This window comes from Sinocyclocheilus anshuiensis, unplaced genomic scaffold (genome assembly GCF_001515605.1).
Source record: "Sinocyclocheilus anshuiensis isolate Anshui unplaced genomic scaffold, SAMN03320099.WGS_v1.1 scaffold150, whole genome shotgun sequence".
NCBI lineage: Eukaryota > Metazoa > Chordata > Actinopteri > Cypriniformes > Cyprinidae > Sinocyclocheilus > Sinocyclocheilus anshuiensis.
Genome location: NW_015546025.1, coordinates 423680 through 442152, shown reverse-complemented (window position 1 = coordinate 442152; position 18473 = coordinate 423680). Strand labels below are relative to the sequence as shown.

General features: G+C 38.1%; 1 protein-coding gene across 1 annotated transcript in view; it reads left to right on the top strand.

Moving 5' to 3' along the window:
- The window catches only part of LOC107698650 (RNA polymerase II subunit A C-terminal domain phosphatase-like), a 127008-nt gene that overhangs the window by 9244 nt on the left and 99291 nt on the right, over nucleotides 1–18473 (top strand). The window contains exons 5-9 of the mRNA XM_016499722.1: nucleotides 2768–2918; nucleotides 5419–5509; nucleotides 7749–7915; nucleotides 12860–13801; nucleotides 16920–17061. Coding sequence (XP_016355208.1) covers nucleotides 2768–2918; nucleotides 5419–5509; nucleotides 7749–7915; nucleotides 12860–13801; nucleotides 16920–17061 — 1493 coding nt within the window. The remainder of the gene's footprint in view (nucleotides 1–2767; nucleotides 2919–5418; nucleotides 5510–7748; nucleotides 7916–12859; nucleotides 13802–16919; nucleotides 17062–18473) is intronic.

Here is an 18473-nt window from a genome sequence, read left to right as displayed (position 1 = left end):
ATGTGTGCATAAGAATAGCTATATGCTTCTAGGTGTTATATCTAAGCCAATGAGACATTATTTGGAACCTCAATGAAAAAGATTTAAAAATATGTGAGCGGAAACGCAGAAAGAACTGCTTTGAAAGAACTCAAAGAAATAACTGCAAGCATACTTTACAAGTGAAGGGAAACATGCAATATGGATGCAGACAAACTCATGAAGACAGTCATTCAAAAATGCTGTGCTACCATCCTTTATAACTAAGAGTAACAAAGACAAAATCATTGAATAAGCTGCCAGTGATCAAAATATTGAATATGAAGTCATTGAAAACGATATTTTTGAGAATATGTCTGAGATCGTGAATATAAGCCAGATGCTGGATGTACTGGAAGTGCGCTCTGACGATGACAGTGATGGTAAAATCATCTGATCAAATTGAACCCTTTTAAGTTTCAAAAGGTAATGAAATATGCTTTATTTTATTCTTCTGTAATTGTTCTTAAAATATCAAGAGAGTTTTTTGCTATTGCAGCAGTTAGCGATCCATCCGTGCTGTATATATAGTTCCGGGTCGCTAAAGACCAGAATATGAAATAACGATTGGCAAAACATTCATGCATTTAAGGGTTAATGGAAGTTTAAATAAAAAAAATGCACATGCAATTACAATATGTAACTGATCGAACAAAAACAGTGGAGATCTGACAAAAACAGAAACAGAAGAAGTGAGGAATATTTAACAGCAGCGGTCACAGTGATGATGAGGCGAGCACCAGTGAAGTTTCTCTGGCCCGCTCCGTGTGTCTGCTGGGCGGCGATCAAACGGACAGGACAACGCTTTTCATGAGCGGAGATCTCTACTAGACGAATCATGTAATTTGTTATTTTTATTTTATCTCTGTTCTTTTGTCGTAAGTTATGCTATTACTCCAGTAATTTATACTAGCCTCCTATCCAGCACTCCCTGAACACAGTCTCTGGCTTATTGCCAGTCAAGCGCAACGCTGCAGGGACGCGTCTATAACGACTTTGATCTGATCATAAAGTCTTTCCGAGTCACAGGGCTCAAGTCCAATTCAAGTCTCGAGTCCTTGCTGTCAAAGTCTAAGTCGAGTCTCAAGTCTTCTTTAATTATGTCGAGTCGAGTCGCAAGTCATCAAATTTGGGACTCGAGTCCGAGTCGAGTCTCGAGTCGTGTGACTCGAGTCCACACCCCTGGTCAATGGTCCATTTGCTCAGGACGCGCTCAGGATAGTTCAGACATTGCAGTGCATCAGAGGTAAAAAACGATATAAGTACTGTTCAGTTTCTTGCACAGACCGATCGTTTAGTGTCTTTACACATAAATGTATCGTCACGAGCCGCAGGGTTTAATTTGGTTTTGTTTGTGTATGTTTTATGACTCTCAAAGCCGTGATTCCATTCACTTCCATTATATGACTGACAGACTGCAACGGTTTGACTTAAAAATCTTTGTTTGTGTTCTACTGAAGAAACAAAGTCACCTACATCTTGGATGCCCTGGGGGTAAGCAGATAAACATCACATTTTCATTTTTGGGTGAACTATCCCTTTAAGCAAAACATGGTCAGATCAAAGTGTCTGAATAGTATTTGGTCTCAAATGTTTATCAATTTTACTGGTAGTCCACTGAATGAAGAATTGTTGTATGTAACATGTCACAGTTTACTTTTTGCTATCCTCACTTACATAAATGAACAATAGTGTCCTGCACCCACTAGTAATAAAATATCAAAAATTATATCTGGTGTCTGAATAATGTTTGATTTGACTGTATCCTTGATGAATAAAAGATGATGATTGATGATTTTTTAGAAGTTCAAAAGAACAGCATTTATTTGAACTAGAACTTATACATTTTAAATACAACATTATAAATCTCTTTACTGTCACTTTTGAAAAGTATCAGTTTCTTTAAAAAGAAGTCTAATACTGACCCTAAACAGAAGTGTAATTAAAATGTTCATGAACAATAATGCTCTGTATTTATTTTATATTTCATGGATTTTGTGCTGTTTCTGCTGGTTTTAGTGTTTTTTTATGAACATAATATGGCATTTGTTTAATCTGTCAATGGTGTGCTGTGTTATTGTGATTTATCTACAATACCTTCATTTTGTTAGAGTTTAGCACTAACCAAAATAAGATCATGCAGACAGCCGTACGGTTTTCTTTGACTTCTTCGTGATCTCATTTGTGTATTTCTGTGAACCTCAGCGAATGTGGGTGTAACTGGAAGCATTGCTTTGAAGAGCCTAAATGCAGCCGGGCATTGATTGATTTCTGTTTAAATGACTGCATCATACTCTCTTTCTCCGCTATCATCCATTTTCGTTTCATTCTTCTTGTAGGCGTTAACGCTTTCATACTGCCAGGCGTGCATTCGCTCAGTAGATCAGCTCGAGCAAAAAACAATCTCAGATCTTTATACCAAACAATTACTAGACCATTAACTGAGCTATCAAAGACTCAAATGCTTTCCTCAAAGACTGTATTATGTCTGCTATCACAAATTTTGCCAGTGTGCTGCTTTTAAAGCATTTTCCAGAGCAAAGTTAATGTTCCTAAAAGCCTCTGCTAGAGCTGGGCAGGACTGAAATGCAGCAGTATAGAATATGCATATGCTTTTCACTCTAAAGCAGATACACTGCCATCCAAATGTTTAGATGTACTTTCATTTTTAGAATACTAGGACACGTTTAATTGATCAAAGTAAAGACATAAATGAATTTTCTCTAACTGCCTTGCAATGTTTCTCCAGGGAATCTTTCATTTCCAGCTGGGACGGGGGGAGCCTATGCTTCATACACGACTGCGGCCTCACTGCAAAGACTTTCTAGAAAAGATCGCCAAACTCTATGAGCTGCACGTCTTCACCTTTGGCAGCCGTTTATACGCTCACACCATTGCAGGTACATGAATAATACTGATAACTACTGATAGGTTATCCGAATTTCTCACCTGGTGGATGATAAAACACATCAAACAGTATCGTAACTCCTAGTGTTTGTATGAGAGATTGTGTTGGCCTTTCACAGTGACACCAGGTGGCAGCATTTGTTCATATTCTGAGTGTTTTGAGTTTGAGGATGAGTACATTGTTTGCTGTGTTTGGATATTTAATGCAACATATTAACAATAAATGCATCAAAAGTGTCATCTGCAAGAACCGTCCTGTTATCTGCTTTGATAAAAGTATCTGCTAAATGACTAATAAACATTAAATCGGTTTAGTGAGGTTCCATTTGTGGTGGTGTCTATTATACAAGTCTATACTAACCTATACATTTTTCAGTTCAGTTTTAGTTTTGGTTCAGGTAGGACTTTGCAGGCTATCTTCAGCACAGTAGGTTTCTCCGTTTCGGGTGTGTGTAGCATCCTTTGAACGAGACCTGAAGAGTTCTTGCATTTAAGTGTTTGGCAGCTCAGCATCGGTACTTCCCACAAACCCGAGTGAGGAGTCTGGTTGTGGTGATTCATATAGACACAATCAGCAGTAGATAAGACACAATAAAGGAAGTAGCTCAACTTTTCTGAATTGAAGTCTTGATTTATAGTGCGGGCAGGAGATTGAAAGCTTGGAAGGGCTGCATCTTTTTATTTTTCCTGTTTTCCTTTTATTACAGCTGTAAATAGTCTCAGTTCTGTCTGAGTGAAACTACAGCATTTACTGTTGTGCTCATAAGTTTACAATGTTAATAATTTTCACAAAATAAGAGGTATCATGAAAATTGCTTAGTTTTTATTTAGTACTGTCTTGAATAAGCTATTTCACATAACATGTTTATATGTAATAAATCTGCAAAAATGTCAACGATTCTGTGTTTTTCTGTCAATATGGGGTGCTGTGTGTACATTAATGAGGAAAAAAAATTAACTTAAATGATTTTAGCAAATGGCTGCAATATAACAAAGAGTGAAAAATTTAAGGGGGTCTGAATACTTTCCGTACCCACTGTATATACTCCACAAGACAAAATAAAACTGAATTTATAAAAATGACCCTGTTCATAAATCTTAATCTGTAACTCTTAATACTGTGTGTCATTTCCTGGATGATCCATGACTGTTTTTATGCTTTGTGATGGTTGTTCATGAGTCCCTTGTTTGTCATGAGCAGTTCAACTGCCCGCTGTTCTTCAGAAAAATCCTCCAGCTCCTACACATTCTTTGGTTTTTCAGCTTCTTCTGCATGTTTGACCGCTTTCCAGCAATGACTGTATGATTTTGAGATCCATCTTTTCACTCTGAGGACAATTGAGGGACTCAATTTGACCAAATTACAAAAGGTCAAAACATTTACTGATGCTCAAGAAGGCAACACAATGCATTAAGAGCTGGAGGGTGTAAACCTTTTGAATGGGATGATCAGGGTAGAGGTCTGCGCGGGACTGTTTTTTTAGTCCCGCTCCCGCAAGGTTCTATTCCGCACCCACCCGCTCCCGCTATATATTCACTCTTTGTTCACCCGCTGTCGGCTTAGAATAATTTTCTTCCTGACCCAACCGTTTCCGCTACTGAAAGAAAGAGAGATAGGCTGACAAATAAAAGTGTAGTCTGCACAAAATTGTATGTTTTTTTTTTCGTCTTGTCAAGAGTCTTGAATTTATTGACTTTAACTTGAATTTATATGAATTATCTTATGCAACACAGTAGGAAAAAAAGTGTCAGAGAAAATAAAAATGTTTTACAAAAATTGTATTTCTTATTTTTATTTGTCTTGTCAGGATACAATTCGTTTTAACATTGACAACACAATAGGAAAAAAGTGTCGCAGAGACAAAAAAAATTAAAATGTAGGTTGTACAAAAATAGCTTATTAGCTATTTTTAGCGCGTGCATAACAGTCCTGAGCGCAAGCTGTACCGGTGGTCAATAAGAATAAAGCGCAGATATGCTGTTCTGAATGGACGTCGGGAACGTTTTATTCGGGAATTTAATCCCGTGGTGCAAAAAATCTGGTCGGGTTCAGACCTCTAGATCAGGATAAATTGTCCTTATTTTGTCTTCTGGGAAACATGTATGCATTTATGTAGCTTCTGAAGTGCAGTACTAAATGAAAAAAACATGATCTTTAATCAAAATAAGAAAAATTTATACATCCTGTTCAAAAGTTTTTTATTTATTTATTTATTTTTTTTTACAAAGTTTTATTTTGTCTTGTGGAGTATATATAAACATCCGTTATGTGAAATAGCTTATTCAAGACAGTGCTAAATAAAAAATAACATGCAATTTTCATGATCCCTCTAATTTTGTTAAAATTATGAACATTTTGCAAGGGGTATGTAACTTATGTGCACAACTGTATAGCTCTGCTTGCAGCTGTAATTTAGACTTCATCTTTGAAAGAAATGACTGTTCCCCCTCTCTTTCTCTCACTCAAACCAATCTTTCGTTCTTTTTTAAAAGGTTTTTTAGACCCTGAAAAGAAGCTCTTCTCTCATCGCATCATGTCTAGAGATGAATGCATTGACCCCTTCTCTAAGACAGGCAACCTCAGGTGAGGCACGTTTCACTCTTTTCTGTCTTCTACTTCTGGAGTAGTGTAGCTCCCAGTGTCTTTCTCGTTACAGTTGTTTTCACAATGAACTTGCGTTCATGACATGTTGTAGATATGAACTTCATCATCAGCTTGTTGTTACAATAACATGAAGCATCACATTCAACTGATTTACACTACCATTCAAAGTTGTTATTTTTTTCAAATAAATGAATACTTCTATTCAGCAAGGATGCTTTAAATTAAACAAAAGAGACAGTGAAAACATTTATAATGTTACAAAAGATTTCTGTTCATCTAGGAATCCTCAAAAATATCAGTTTTCAACATTAATAATAAGAACCATTATTAATAATTGAGCTCCAATAATAATTGATAAAAATTGAGCAGCAATTCAGCATATTAGAATGATTTCTGAAGGATCATGTGACTGAAGACTGGAGTAATGATGCTGAAAATTCAGCTTTGATCACAGGAATAAATTACATTTTAACATATTACAATAGGAAACAGTTATTTTAAATAGTTCTAATATTTTACCATTTTATTTTATTTTTTTAAATGTATTTTTATCAAATAAATGCAGCCTTGGAGTACATAAGAGACTTCTTTCAAAAACATTTAAAAAATCCTGCTGACCCTGAACTTCTGAACGGTAGTGTGATGTCCACAATGTGTGACAGGACTTGATTTTACTCTTGCTCATATTTAGAGTAGGTCTTTTTATCCATTAATGTTTTTATTGACTGGTTGATTTATCTATTTTATTTCCTTATTTTTGTACTTATTCTTTAGAGTTTAATTAATTTTTAAAGGTCAAGCATCCAAAGAGGTTTTCTTGTTAAATATAAAGCTTATTCAACCTTGTATGAAAATGCTGCCAGAGTGTTTTTTCTTGACTCCAGCAGTGTGAACAAAGTGCTCGTGCACAGAAGAGATGTGTATTTCTGAAGGCCTTCAGAGAACTGCTCTGATTCAACTTGAGACTAAACGTGCTTTCAAGTGCAGATATAAGGTGCAGTCTTGCAGACCCCTGCTTTTTACCCACATCTGTATTCATTCGGCTCTGCATGACAAATCAAGAATACGGTGAACATTGAATACATTTAAGACTTCAATGTATTCGTTTATGCAGCATGATCTCGTTTCAGTTCATAATTCAGAAGAATTATGTATACTTTGAGCCCATAAAACAGTTTTGGGTGTTTTATTTTTTCTTATTTGGGTGTTCTTTCTGAAAATACACCCCATTTCTCTCAAGCGTTTCTCTTGTGCATCCTTCATGTTATTTCCTTTGAGGTAAAACACTCAGTCAAATGACTTGGAAAAGGGCACTTTAAGCTTACAATTTAAAAAGAAGCCTGTCGAGCATCTCCCCCGAACCACCTTTTTCTGTATTTATTGTATTACAGTATTTAAGTATGACTTATTCTGCTTTGGTTAACAAAAACATTCAAAGGCTTTCAGCCACAGTTGTTTGCTTTTTTTTCTTTTATGCAATAACTACGCTGGAGGAAATCCAATTCACTTCACTTTCCTCGTGTCAACTGTTAATATGTGTGGGTTTCATGTGGAGCTCTCATACTGACCTTGAAGGAAGAACAGTCTCCCAGAGCAGCCACTATCATACAAAGACAGTCACGATCGGACTTCAGCGGCACACAGATTACTCTCTTTAGGTCGATAAACCTACAGAAGCCAAGCCTCTGCAGCCCAATGCTTCTATGAGTGTGAATGACTTTGTTTGCCATTTCAAAACTCAAGCTGTTGGAAAGATGTTCTTGGGGGCTGTTTGGATGCACCAGACATTCACAGATCAATCTATACTCATTACGCTGTATACCCAGTGGCCTCAGATGCGTTTGGACGCCCAAGAAGTGCTTCAAAATGTCTGAATAACAAAGTTTCAAGGCATTTATTTAAAAGGTAGACGTTGTAAGACATAATTAACGTTAGTTAATGTGACTTTCTGCACCTGTGGTTCCTCTGCTAGGACACCTGTGTGAGCTTGAGGAGAGCGGACTTCATACAACCACTCAAAATCAGACCATTTAATTGTCTAAATAATTTTTGGCCAAACTATTTTTGGTATTGTACCAATGTTAATGTTATAAAATGCTCGTTGACATTTTGGCTGGCTGGCACTGTCTGGGTGCTGTTCATTTAGTCATAACCAACCACCAGCTGCTAAATATGAGCATCTAAAATTGTCAGTATGAGAACTGTGTGCTTTTTGCAGAAACTTGTTCCCCTGTGGAGACTCCATGGTGTGCATCATAGACGATAGAGAGGACGTGTGGAAGTTTGCTCCCAACCTCATCACAGTGAAGAAATATATCTACTTCCAGGGCACCGGTGACATCAACGCCCCACCCGGTTCACGAGAGGCCCAGATGGCCAGAAAAGGTAATGTTTATTTTCCCAGCGACTCTAATTAACAATAATGCTCAGCAAACTGGAAATTTGCCCTAGTTACATGGCCTGCGGTGCGCTTGTGGCATTCTGAAAAGTTGAGAGGTTTTTATCTCGCTGCAGCGCAGATGCGCCTGGAAAAAACGAGGTAGACGTTGCGCTCTCTATTTGCGAGCGCTTGCAACGTGCCTACATTTGAAATAACGAACTTGAGCGAGCAAAAGACGCGATATGTGAACGGCTCCTTAAAATGCTATCTGTGTAGGCGGCTCACTAGGTATCGGAACACAGCTATTCTTCTTCTGTTCAGACTATCAATGCGAGTATTTCCTGGTTCATTTTTATTACAGATAAATTTTGGTCACAAGTATTACTGAAGAAGTAAATTAGATTTGCTTCAGATTGCAACATTTTTTGGAGTGGAGAAGTAGTTCCGCTCGCTCTCCAGCAGGGAGGGTTTAATAAGAAGCGACGGTGGTGTTTTAATAAAGGTGTGCGTGTGTGTGACCTCTCTCTGTGAGCTCTGAAATAATCTGCTTACCAGAGGACAGGAGCGCACCGCATTTTACAGCAGTTCCAGGAAACACGCTGCCAGCAGAGGTCAACGTGCCAACCAGCAGCGGGATCTATTAAACTGATCTGCTCCTGCACAAACTAAAGACAGTTCAGGAGAATATACAGAGGCTGAAAGTACCTCTACCTCTGTCTGTCTAACAGTCAAAAGAGCTGTTTGAAGTGAGTCCCTGAGGGCTGGATACACAGGAAACAAAGTTACAGGGAGAACGGGTTCAAGAGGAGCTTCTCTTTTGAATGTTAAAGCATATTTGTGGTTGACCTTCTGTCTGTACATGGTGTGAGGGATGCGCAAAACAATTTTTTTTTTTTTTATCAATTAGTGAATGTTTGTCTGACCAACTAGTGGTCTAATCTTTTGACTTTAAGGCCCATTGTCCACAAGAGTATCTATATCTATAGTTTTTATAAATTAAACAATAAGAGTAATAATAGTTACATAATTAAAAATAAAATAAATCAATTTCAGGACTCTAGAAGTTTTAGGAGCTGAATGTTCTTCAGGGAATATTTAATGTAGTGTTGTCACGGTACCAAAATTTCAGTATTCGGTACCAATCGGCAACAGTGTTAAAGCAGCCCAATTCCGCGGGAAAACCACAGACTTGGCAACACTGGAAGAGGATAGCTTCCTGATAGCGCATCAAGAACCGGGTTGACCGGGTACTCGGTACCACCGGTACTTAAAAAACCTGGTACCGTAACGTTTTCATTTTTTTAGTACCGACTTGGTACCGAAATACCGGGTCTTTTGACAACACTAATTTAATGACTCTTCCAATTTTTTAGAGCTTGGCATAATTAATAACACTGTGCCTGTGTTCACACACAATATCAAGTAGATCATTTGGCTGTATGAATACACTAGTGTATGTGTAAAAAAACCTACTTTGAGCTTAATTGATTCATTTACCTGACTTTTCTCGGTCTAGAAAATAGGGGTGTGCAAAATTGTCGAATATTCGGTCTGTATTTATTATTCGAAAAATAAAAACACTATTCAAATTTTACTACGTGTTGCTTTGCTGGCAGTAGATGCAGGGAATCCGGGATAAATCCTGAAGCCAGGCATACATGGTGCGATTTTTGCTGTCATACAAGCTCGTACGCAATTTTTTTTCCCATCGGGAGAAATCGCATGGAAATCGTTGATGCTCATATGGCCGTGGCTCGCATCGTGTGAGAGTGATTTACGAGCCGAGCGCCTCACGTGCTCCCGATCATTTTTAAACATGTCAAAAAAGTTCGGGAGCTGTCGGCTTGAATTCGTGAGGTGTGCGCAGTAGAACGAGCCGATTTGTCGATCTATATAAAGTTGACCAATCAGGAGCTCAGGAAAACGACAGAAGAAGAAAGACGATGGCAGCGCCATGGTGAATTTGGACTATTGAAAAGGAAGACAAACTACTCACTTATTTTTTTATTTTTTTTATTAATGCTCAAAAACAGTATACAAACAGTAATACAACCATCAACAAATAAAAAATGATAGACAATGACAAGAAAAGAAAAGAAAAGAAAAAGGGGGTGATTAATACATTACAAACTGAAAAAACAAAAAAACAATTTGATACTTACATGTCATTAAAGACAGGAAAAGATTTATAAACATATAAAGTTTTAAAAGCTTTTTTGTTCTTAGACAATTGGATCAATGAAAGGTATTGCTCATATTCTTTCATGAAAACGAGAGAGGTCTCGCTGAACTTTGGCAGAAGCAGCGAACGCTGTATAATGTCATGCAGTGTGTACCATGAGTCGTCTGAGATGATATTTTACAGCGGATCGCTCAAGAGCTACAGTTATCAGGTGAGATGTAGCACGTATAGGTAGCTGCTTTTTGTTAGCTATAGCGTGTAACTAGGCTTTATAATTCACACACACACGGGGTGATCAGACATCCCAGTTTCCCAGTGCTGAAAAAGAACCCGTATGTCTCGTATCAGTATTATACAGTTATGAAAGAGAGAGAGAGAGTGAGAGCGGTTTTATTTAAATGTACTACATATAGGTTACACAGTTTATTATACACTGCCCTTCTCTCAACTCAACTCCGTTCAATACATGTCATTACATCAGAGAACTTCATGCTATTGCTTCGGAATTCGGCAGGTCGTAAAATCGTGTCGTATACCACTGCGTCCGTATGATTTTCAGATAAACTCACTCGTGACGTGTGCGTGGACATACAATCCTCCGACCGTCAGAATTCTATGGAGCCAGATCAGCCTCAAAAATAATACATTTACAAAACAAAACATAACCGTGTACGGCACCGTGTACGCCTGGCTTAAGCACACAAACTAAAAGTCATTTAGAACTAAATGCATGAGTGGCGCTGTGGAGCGCATTAACAAGTTGATTGTATTTGATCACAGAATGTCATCGTCTGCCTGGCGAAGTTTGGAATTACTCTGATCAAATTAATCTGTGAAACTGAGTTATGATAATATCATCACCACAATGAGAAATCACATGAAATCCAAACACCAGTGGACTGAGGAAACACAGCTGTCCATCACTGCAGAAGCGCAGCTGTACTCAAGGGAGAGAGGTTTAAGAACAGAAAACACAAAGCGCTGTAAGAAGCTCTGCTTAGCACACCGTTATCTTTGTGTCTCTGGAACGTCTTTGCGGCACACTTTCTAAGTGTTATCAGACTGAGGAACCAACTTTCATGTGGATATTATTGTTTTTCTGGATGCAGTACTACTCTATAGGTACTAGGGATGTGCATCTCATGACTCAGGCCGATACGATATGCATCTCGATGCATAGCCAACGATACGATACATTACAGATACATATGAAGCAGCTACCAATGCGATGCGATACGATTCACCCCATTACGATGCAGTGCGATTCGATTCAAGTTCAACATGCAATTCGATTCGATGCAATGGAGAAAATTTGATCACTTTTAATCATGATATTACCACTCTCTCACATACTATTATTTGACTTTTTTTTTTCTTTTTTTTGTAACAGTTTCTTGCCATGCAGCCTTTCTCTCTGGTAGTGAGATTGTGTGAATTTAATTTGTCGTTAATGGAACCGCTTTTTCCTCAGGTCTCTGTAGTGTTGTGATGCCTCATATTCACGCAGCAGCAGCGGTGATGAGAGAGCGCGCTTGAGAAACAGTTTGGAGAGGAGAAATCAATCTACATATAAAATATTGGTCACAGATTATTGGTCACTTTCTAAATAATAAAAGTATAGCGCATCCACTAGTAATTATGTATAAATAAATAGGTTTTTACCAATGCAAATATGTTAGAAACGATGCATCACTATATAAATGACAACTTGTAGCCGATGCACACTTTTTAAACCGATGTATATATATGTATGTATCCATCCCTAATATATATATATCATTATATCATCAAAATTTAAGGGGGTCTGAATACTTTCCGTACCCACTGTATATATAAGAAAAGAAAACCTTGAGATATAACGTAACGTTGTTGTAAAAAATTGTTGTGTATGATGCCTAATCATAAGCTTGTTCAGAAATGGTGACAAAAACTTGATTGTTAAAAAAATAACGTCTTTCTCGTTAAACGTCATTTAAATAAACAAATATTAGAATATTAGTTTTTTATGAGCCCAAATATTCGAATACAGTATTTTTGAAAAATGCCCATCCCTAATAGATAAAAATCACATTTTTGAAGTTGAGTTTTCGAAGGCAGTGAGAATCTTGGTTCTTCATAAGGAAACAAAAAGTTAAGTTGTTTTTGAAGTTGTTTTGTCTGACATGAAAAATAAATATCTTGATTTTTCGTTGTTTTGTCTTATTTTAAGTAATTGTAAGTAAACTAAAACTGAAACTACATTTTTTTTAAGTTTTGTTACTTGGGAAAAAAAATGAATGGAAATAAAATATAAAAAACGTATTTCAGCTAGTTGCCTAGGCAACATTGCATCATTTTAATTTAGTTTAACTTGATGTACTAAAGTAACTAAAACTAATAAATAAAAATGAAAAAAAAAAAATATATACAGTATATATAAGAAAAACAACTAAAATAACAAAAACAACAAAATAACAAACTTTTACAAAAAAATGAATGAAAACTGAAAATATAAAAATAAAAACTATAATAGTATCTCAATGGTACTAGAATAACATTGCCCCCTAGTGGGCCCTGGCACTAGTAGGTCTGAAACACTGTGTAATATACAGCTGTTTTAGAGTCGTCGCTGCACAATATATGCAATATTTTTATGAAAAAGTATGTGTTAACTCTGTTTACAACCATCTCTTAAATTCATGGTACATACAGTAGATTTGCTTCAAGTAAGACATGTTAAATTGTTACTCAAAAGTACCTAAGCATTGTTTCTGTTATCATGCTGTAGGTAACCAGGCTGGGCGACCTGCAGAGAACCTGGAATCGTCAGGACAGGAGGAACAGAGAAACGGCCTCAGGATATCCAGCAAGGACCGAAAAACTGGGCATGAGGAGTCGTCCCCCTCTGCCACCACCACTCAGGGAGCACCAGCCAATGAGAGGACTCACCCCGCAGGGGAACGGCCCAATGACAGCACCGATTTAACTGACAAGTGTAATGTGAAAGCGGAGGGGGAGGGCAGCTCAGGTGAGACTGACACCCCAAATGCTGCTGCTGATGCCGCTGCCAACGACCTGGATTTTGACCTTTCGAGCGACAGCGAAAGCGAGGGTAAAACAGGATTATCTGACAGCGATGGCGAAGGACGGCCGGTGGATGCTGGGAAAGCCAAACAAAGCCAAACAAAAACCGAGGAGTGTAAAAGCAAAGAGGATGGTGAGGAAGGGGACAAACAGAGGACAGAGGGGGACGATGTTCCAGAAACAGATCCCGAGGGTCTCGGTGATTTGGGCAACGGCTGTTCTGACAAGAAAGAAGTGGAAACAGAGTCTCAAAACAGCGAGCAGTCAGGCGTCACAATGGGTGAGGAGTCTTTAGATCACAGTATGGACGATGAGGAAGAGGAAGACATGGACCAGGACGACCACCTCATTTACTTGGAGGAGGTTTTGGTTCGCATCCACAGTGAGTATTACTCACGCTACGAGGCCTTCCTCACGAAAGAGAGTCCAGAGAGTCCGGACATACGGAAGATCATTCCCGAACTGAAGGGCCACGCGCTGGCGGGCACCACCATCATCTTCAGTGGCTTGTATCCCACCAACTACTCAATGGAGCGCACGAGGGAGTGGTACCACACCAAGGCGCTGGGTGCCAAGCTTGGCAAGACCCTGGTGCTCAATGCCAAAGACCCAAACCTCACCACCCACCTTATTGCTGCACGTGCAGGTGAGTCTCGCATGCTTCAAACACCAGTTACAAAGGGATGTTTTCAAAAGTGAGTAGTCGGTGTGTTGTTTGAACAACTAGTCGTTCTTAAAGTCCCCATGAAATCAAAATTAAAGTTTTGTGGGTGTTAGTATCAATATGTTAGTCTTAAGGTTATCGATAAGGCATTGTGCTCCAAAACAGTGACAAAATTCGCATTTAGAAGATATAAGCATTCAATCAAAGCTTGCAGTTCGTCACTTCCGCTAAAACGATTTTTTTGACATCACATCGTACTTCAGCTTCTCATCAAACTTTCTGTCCAATCAAATGCTCTCTAGAACCCGAAGTGCCCGCCCCCTGCACTATAAAATAGACGGTGAAGCCGCAGCTGAAATCGGTCACTTGTCCACAGAATTAGTATTTTCTGTACAGTGAATGGCACGTAGTGCACTATATAGGGGACAGGGAATGATTCAAACAGTGTAAATATGCTTTCCATTTAGGAAAATAAGAAGTCTGGTTTCACGCTGTGTCGCGCTAACCACCGCACCGCACACACACTCTGCTCCGGTCCAGAGACACAATAGCACGGAGCGGATCACATGCGCTAGTCGGCGCAGACCACAAAATGTATCGGTGCTATTTGAATTCTACACAGAATGCTATATTTTGTATGCTGGTGCCACTCATATGCCACCAAGCAATGCTTTGTGTGAGGTTGAGATTTATTATGAACCGTTTGTTAATGTGATGAGCAGATCTCATAGATGTGTTGATTAGTAATTATTTAAGCCGTATATGACTCAACTGATTGGTGCCTTATGTATCATGAGTAGAGGAGAAGAACTTTGTCTCAACTCTCTGCTCTCAGAGAGGTCAGCACAAATGATGGCCATAGTGAAATGATGAGCGCTTCAAACCATGTGGAAACCCATCACACATTTGTTTTGTGTCACTTCAGAGCAGGTTTGTTTCTCTCTAATTGCTCGTTATCTGTAAGAGAATGGCGTTGTCATTTCTCACCTGTTTGTAGCAGCACAGAATTTGGATGACACTGTTTCCTGTACGGTCCAGGTGTGACTCAGCACCTGTCAGAGATGTCTCTGGTACTATGGTGTCCTCTTTTGTGCAGCTTGACTGACTGTAGACACTCCAGAAAAAACATTTCCACCAGTAGCACAAGGGCTTTGCTTTATATGCACAGCACAATTTTAATTTTGCGTGTCAGTGAGGATGTCAGAATATGACATTGTCTATTGATTATATATAACAGCCAGAGTTTGCTGTACGATCTGAATCAATGACATGATACACTTTTTTTTTTTTTGATTCACATCCATAATTTTTTTTTAACAAATGCATAAAAAATTTAATTCATACTTACGATGACTTGAACATGAACATAGTCAAAATTCTTGGGGGAAAAAAAACTTGCCATCATATTTTATAATTGCTGTATTTCCTAAAAAATAAGTGACAGAGTTTTAAATTCTTATAATTTATAAGTGTCTTGAAACCGTTTTGTCTGCCAAATGGAAGTCTTTTGGTGCAACCAACATGCAGTGAAACTAAATGAAGCAAGAAATGAAATCAAGTTGTCAAGGTCAGCAAGTTTTATTTTATTTTATGAATTAAATAGAATTCTTTAATATAAAAAAAAAAATTACCGTAAAATATATTTAAAAAGTTTTTTAAAAGGTGATTAAGATGTGTACAAAGTGTGTATTCCAAGTGTAAGAAAAACATGTTATTATTTAATAGTTACCACATGACATTTTTAAAGTCGTTCAAATTGAAACTTTTGAAAATGATATACCATAAAAAAACAACATAAATACAGGATATATATATATATATATATACCTGTATATATATATCAGTGACAAATAAGACACAATAAAACTTGTATTTTAAATTTGAAAAGATTCTTTTTCCTTTCCTTTATTTGTCATTGACTCACGTATCATGCAGATCATATAATTTATGATGCTCTATTATTTTAGCATCATACATGAGCTGCTGTTTCTCTTTAAATGTATTATGCAGAGTGTTAATAACAGTAGCGGAAGCAGCATAAGGTCGACATCAAGTCTGACACACAGAGCTTCATGAACTTTATTTATTCAAACTCAGTTGAGTCTATTGTTCCTCATCTGTGCTCATCTCGACACTCTCCACCCCCGAAGAAGCCCCCACACACACACACTGGACGATCAAGTGCAAACGTAATTACTGTCGAGTGCTGTCTAATTGGCCACCATTAAGCATTAAGCAAACATTTCCACACTCCAATGTCACCACACTGTCGTTTTAACTGTTATCGTCCCCCCCCCGTTCGTCTGTCAGCGCCCTCAGCTCTGCCAAACACCACGACCACAAGACACTTTTAATGTTGAGCAGCTAATGAGAGGAGGAGTGGAAGGAAATCCACAAAGCCAGACAGGAGAAAAAAGAAGCAGAGAGCTGCCAAACTTTCTCTCCCTGTACTGTATATTTTTTTGACAGCTTTTCACAGATCTCAGCCTTTGGTGCCAAATTATTTGTCTGGTGGCTGGCTTGTGTAATTGCGTGGATGTCCTTCCCGCTTTCTGATCTATCGTTTATACAGACACAACTTCACACATGATCAATTCAGACAAGAGCGGCCAAACAGGACGTTCCGTAATTAAAGTCAGTAGGTGGGCGTGAGCAGATTTAATTAATGTCCTATTTGAACCGACATGATTAGTGTTGTTTGAGAGGACAAGCATCACTTTTGCTCATGGCACTATACTTATTTAGACTACACTGGGAGAGAAGTATATATGCATATAGATATAGATAGCAGACGCAGTCAGAGTTGCGCATGCAGAACTAAACCACTGAAATTCTGTTTTAGAACTTTGTAGTTTTATAAACTTTTCAAACTTTGAATGTATTTTCGATAGCTAGGAGCAGTGATCGAAGTGGAGGAATAGAAAAGTGTGTCTTGGCATTTTGCATTTGGTTGTAAACATTTATTTGTTTATTTTTATCTGTTTTCTTTTGCTGTGGCACTGACTACATTCCTCGCTGCTGATAGTGGAGTGAGAAACACTGGCCAGAAACATACAGATGGAAAGTGTGTTGTTTTTTTATGTATGCGTGTCTCCGTCAGGTACCGAGAAAGTTCGTCAAGCTCAGGGCTGTAAACATCTCCATGTGGTGAATCCTGATTGGTTGTGGGCCTGTTTGGAGCGCTGGGAGCGAGTCGAGGAGCGACTCTTTCCGCTGAATGAGGACTATAACAAATCACACAGGTATTTATCTCTCACAGTCTGTCTGTCTTTCCTGCTTTTCTTTATCCTTTATGTTCGTGTGTGCCTTTCAGCATTAAGATTGTAAAAACAATATTCTGTTTTTTCAGTATTTTGTCGTGTCTGCTGAACGTTTCATTGTGCTTGAACTGCACTCACTGAACTGCAACACTCATGAATAGAAAATGACAAAACCTTGCCAAACAATCTTTCAGCTTGTACTGACTCCTGCAATATTAAAGAATTATTAGATTGAGTTACCCAAAATATCTCTCATTTTGTTCCAAATACACATGACTTGGAACACAAAAGGAGATGCCTTGCAGGTTGTTAATGGAAATGAATTGTGACCAGGACTAGTGGTGTCGAAATTAATAGTTTCTACGCTGCATCGCGATGCAGACGAGGACGATTAGGTATCGGTTCATTAATAGACCATAACTGATTATAACGTACTGATGCTTTTCTGATGTCATTTGTTGTGTACGTGCTTTGTCGCGGTACCATACAATGGCAGAGGGAGGCGAGACACGAGTGCGAGTAGTTTAAAAATGCACCAACTACTTTAAAAGCCGACATCTGGGCACATTTTGGCTTCTATGAACAACCTGGTAAGCAGTGCATCGTCAATGCATCGTGATATCGAATTGAACTGAATCGATGACATGATAATCGGAATCGAACCGAACCGTGAGACCAGTATAGGTTCACACCCCTAACTAGGACTGTCATGCAAGATCTTCAGTCATTCATCATTTGATATCATTTGGCTTCAGAAGACTTTACAGCACATAACTACACTAAATTGATATGAACTACATTTGTTACCTTTAAGGCCCGTTCACAGCAAGGACGATGCCTATAATGCTAAAGATAAAGTTTTAAACATCATTCTAAATTTAAAAGAATAGCATACACCGCAGATATAACGATTATAACACCAAGGAATGATATAATTGGAATCACAGTTTTTTTCCAGCTGATGAACGCCAATCAGAATCCACCCGACTTTAAAGAGCTTGAGCACTTGAAGTGGCAGATGACTAAACTGCCTACTTGTTAACAGAACAGTATCATCTGTTGGTGTGGACTCTAATACAGTTATTGTTATAGTTATCCGAATAATTATTGTTCTTAGTGTGAACAGACCTTTACGGTGCTTTTTATGTGCTTTATGTAACCTGTTCACTTAAGACTTTAAGGGTAATTTTTGACTGATTTCATTTAACTTTTTTTTTTTGGTTTAATGTAAAATGGTTTCTATCAGAGTTGTTTGAAAAAGAGTCTTAAGTGGTCATAAAAATGTCACCTTGACTGTTCATGGACAAAATTGACTAACTGTAGGAAGTTAATGGGTATATATATATATATATGTATATATATATATATATATATATGTATATGTGTATATATAT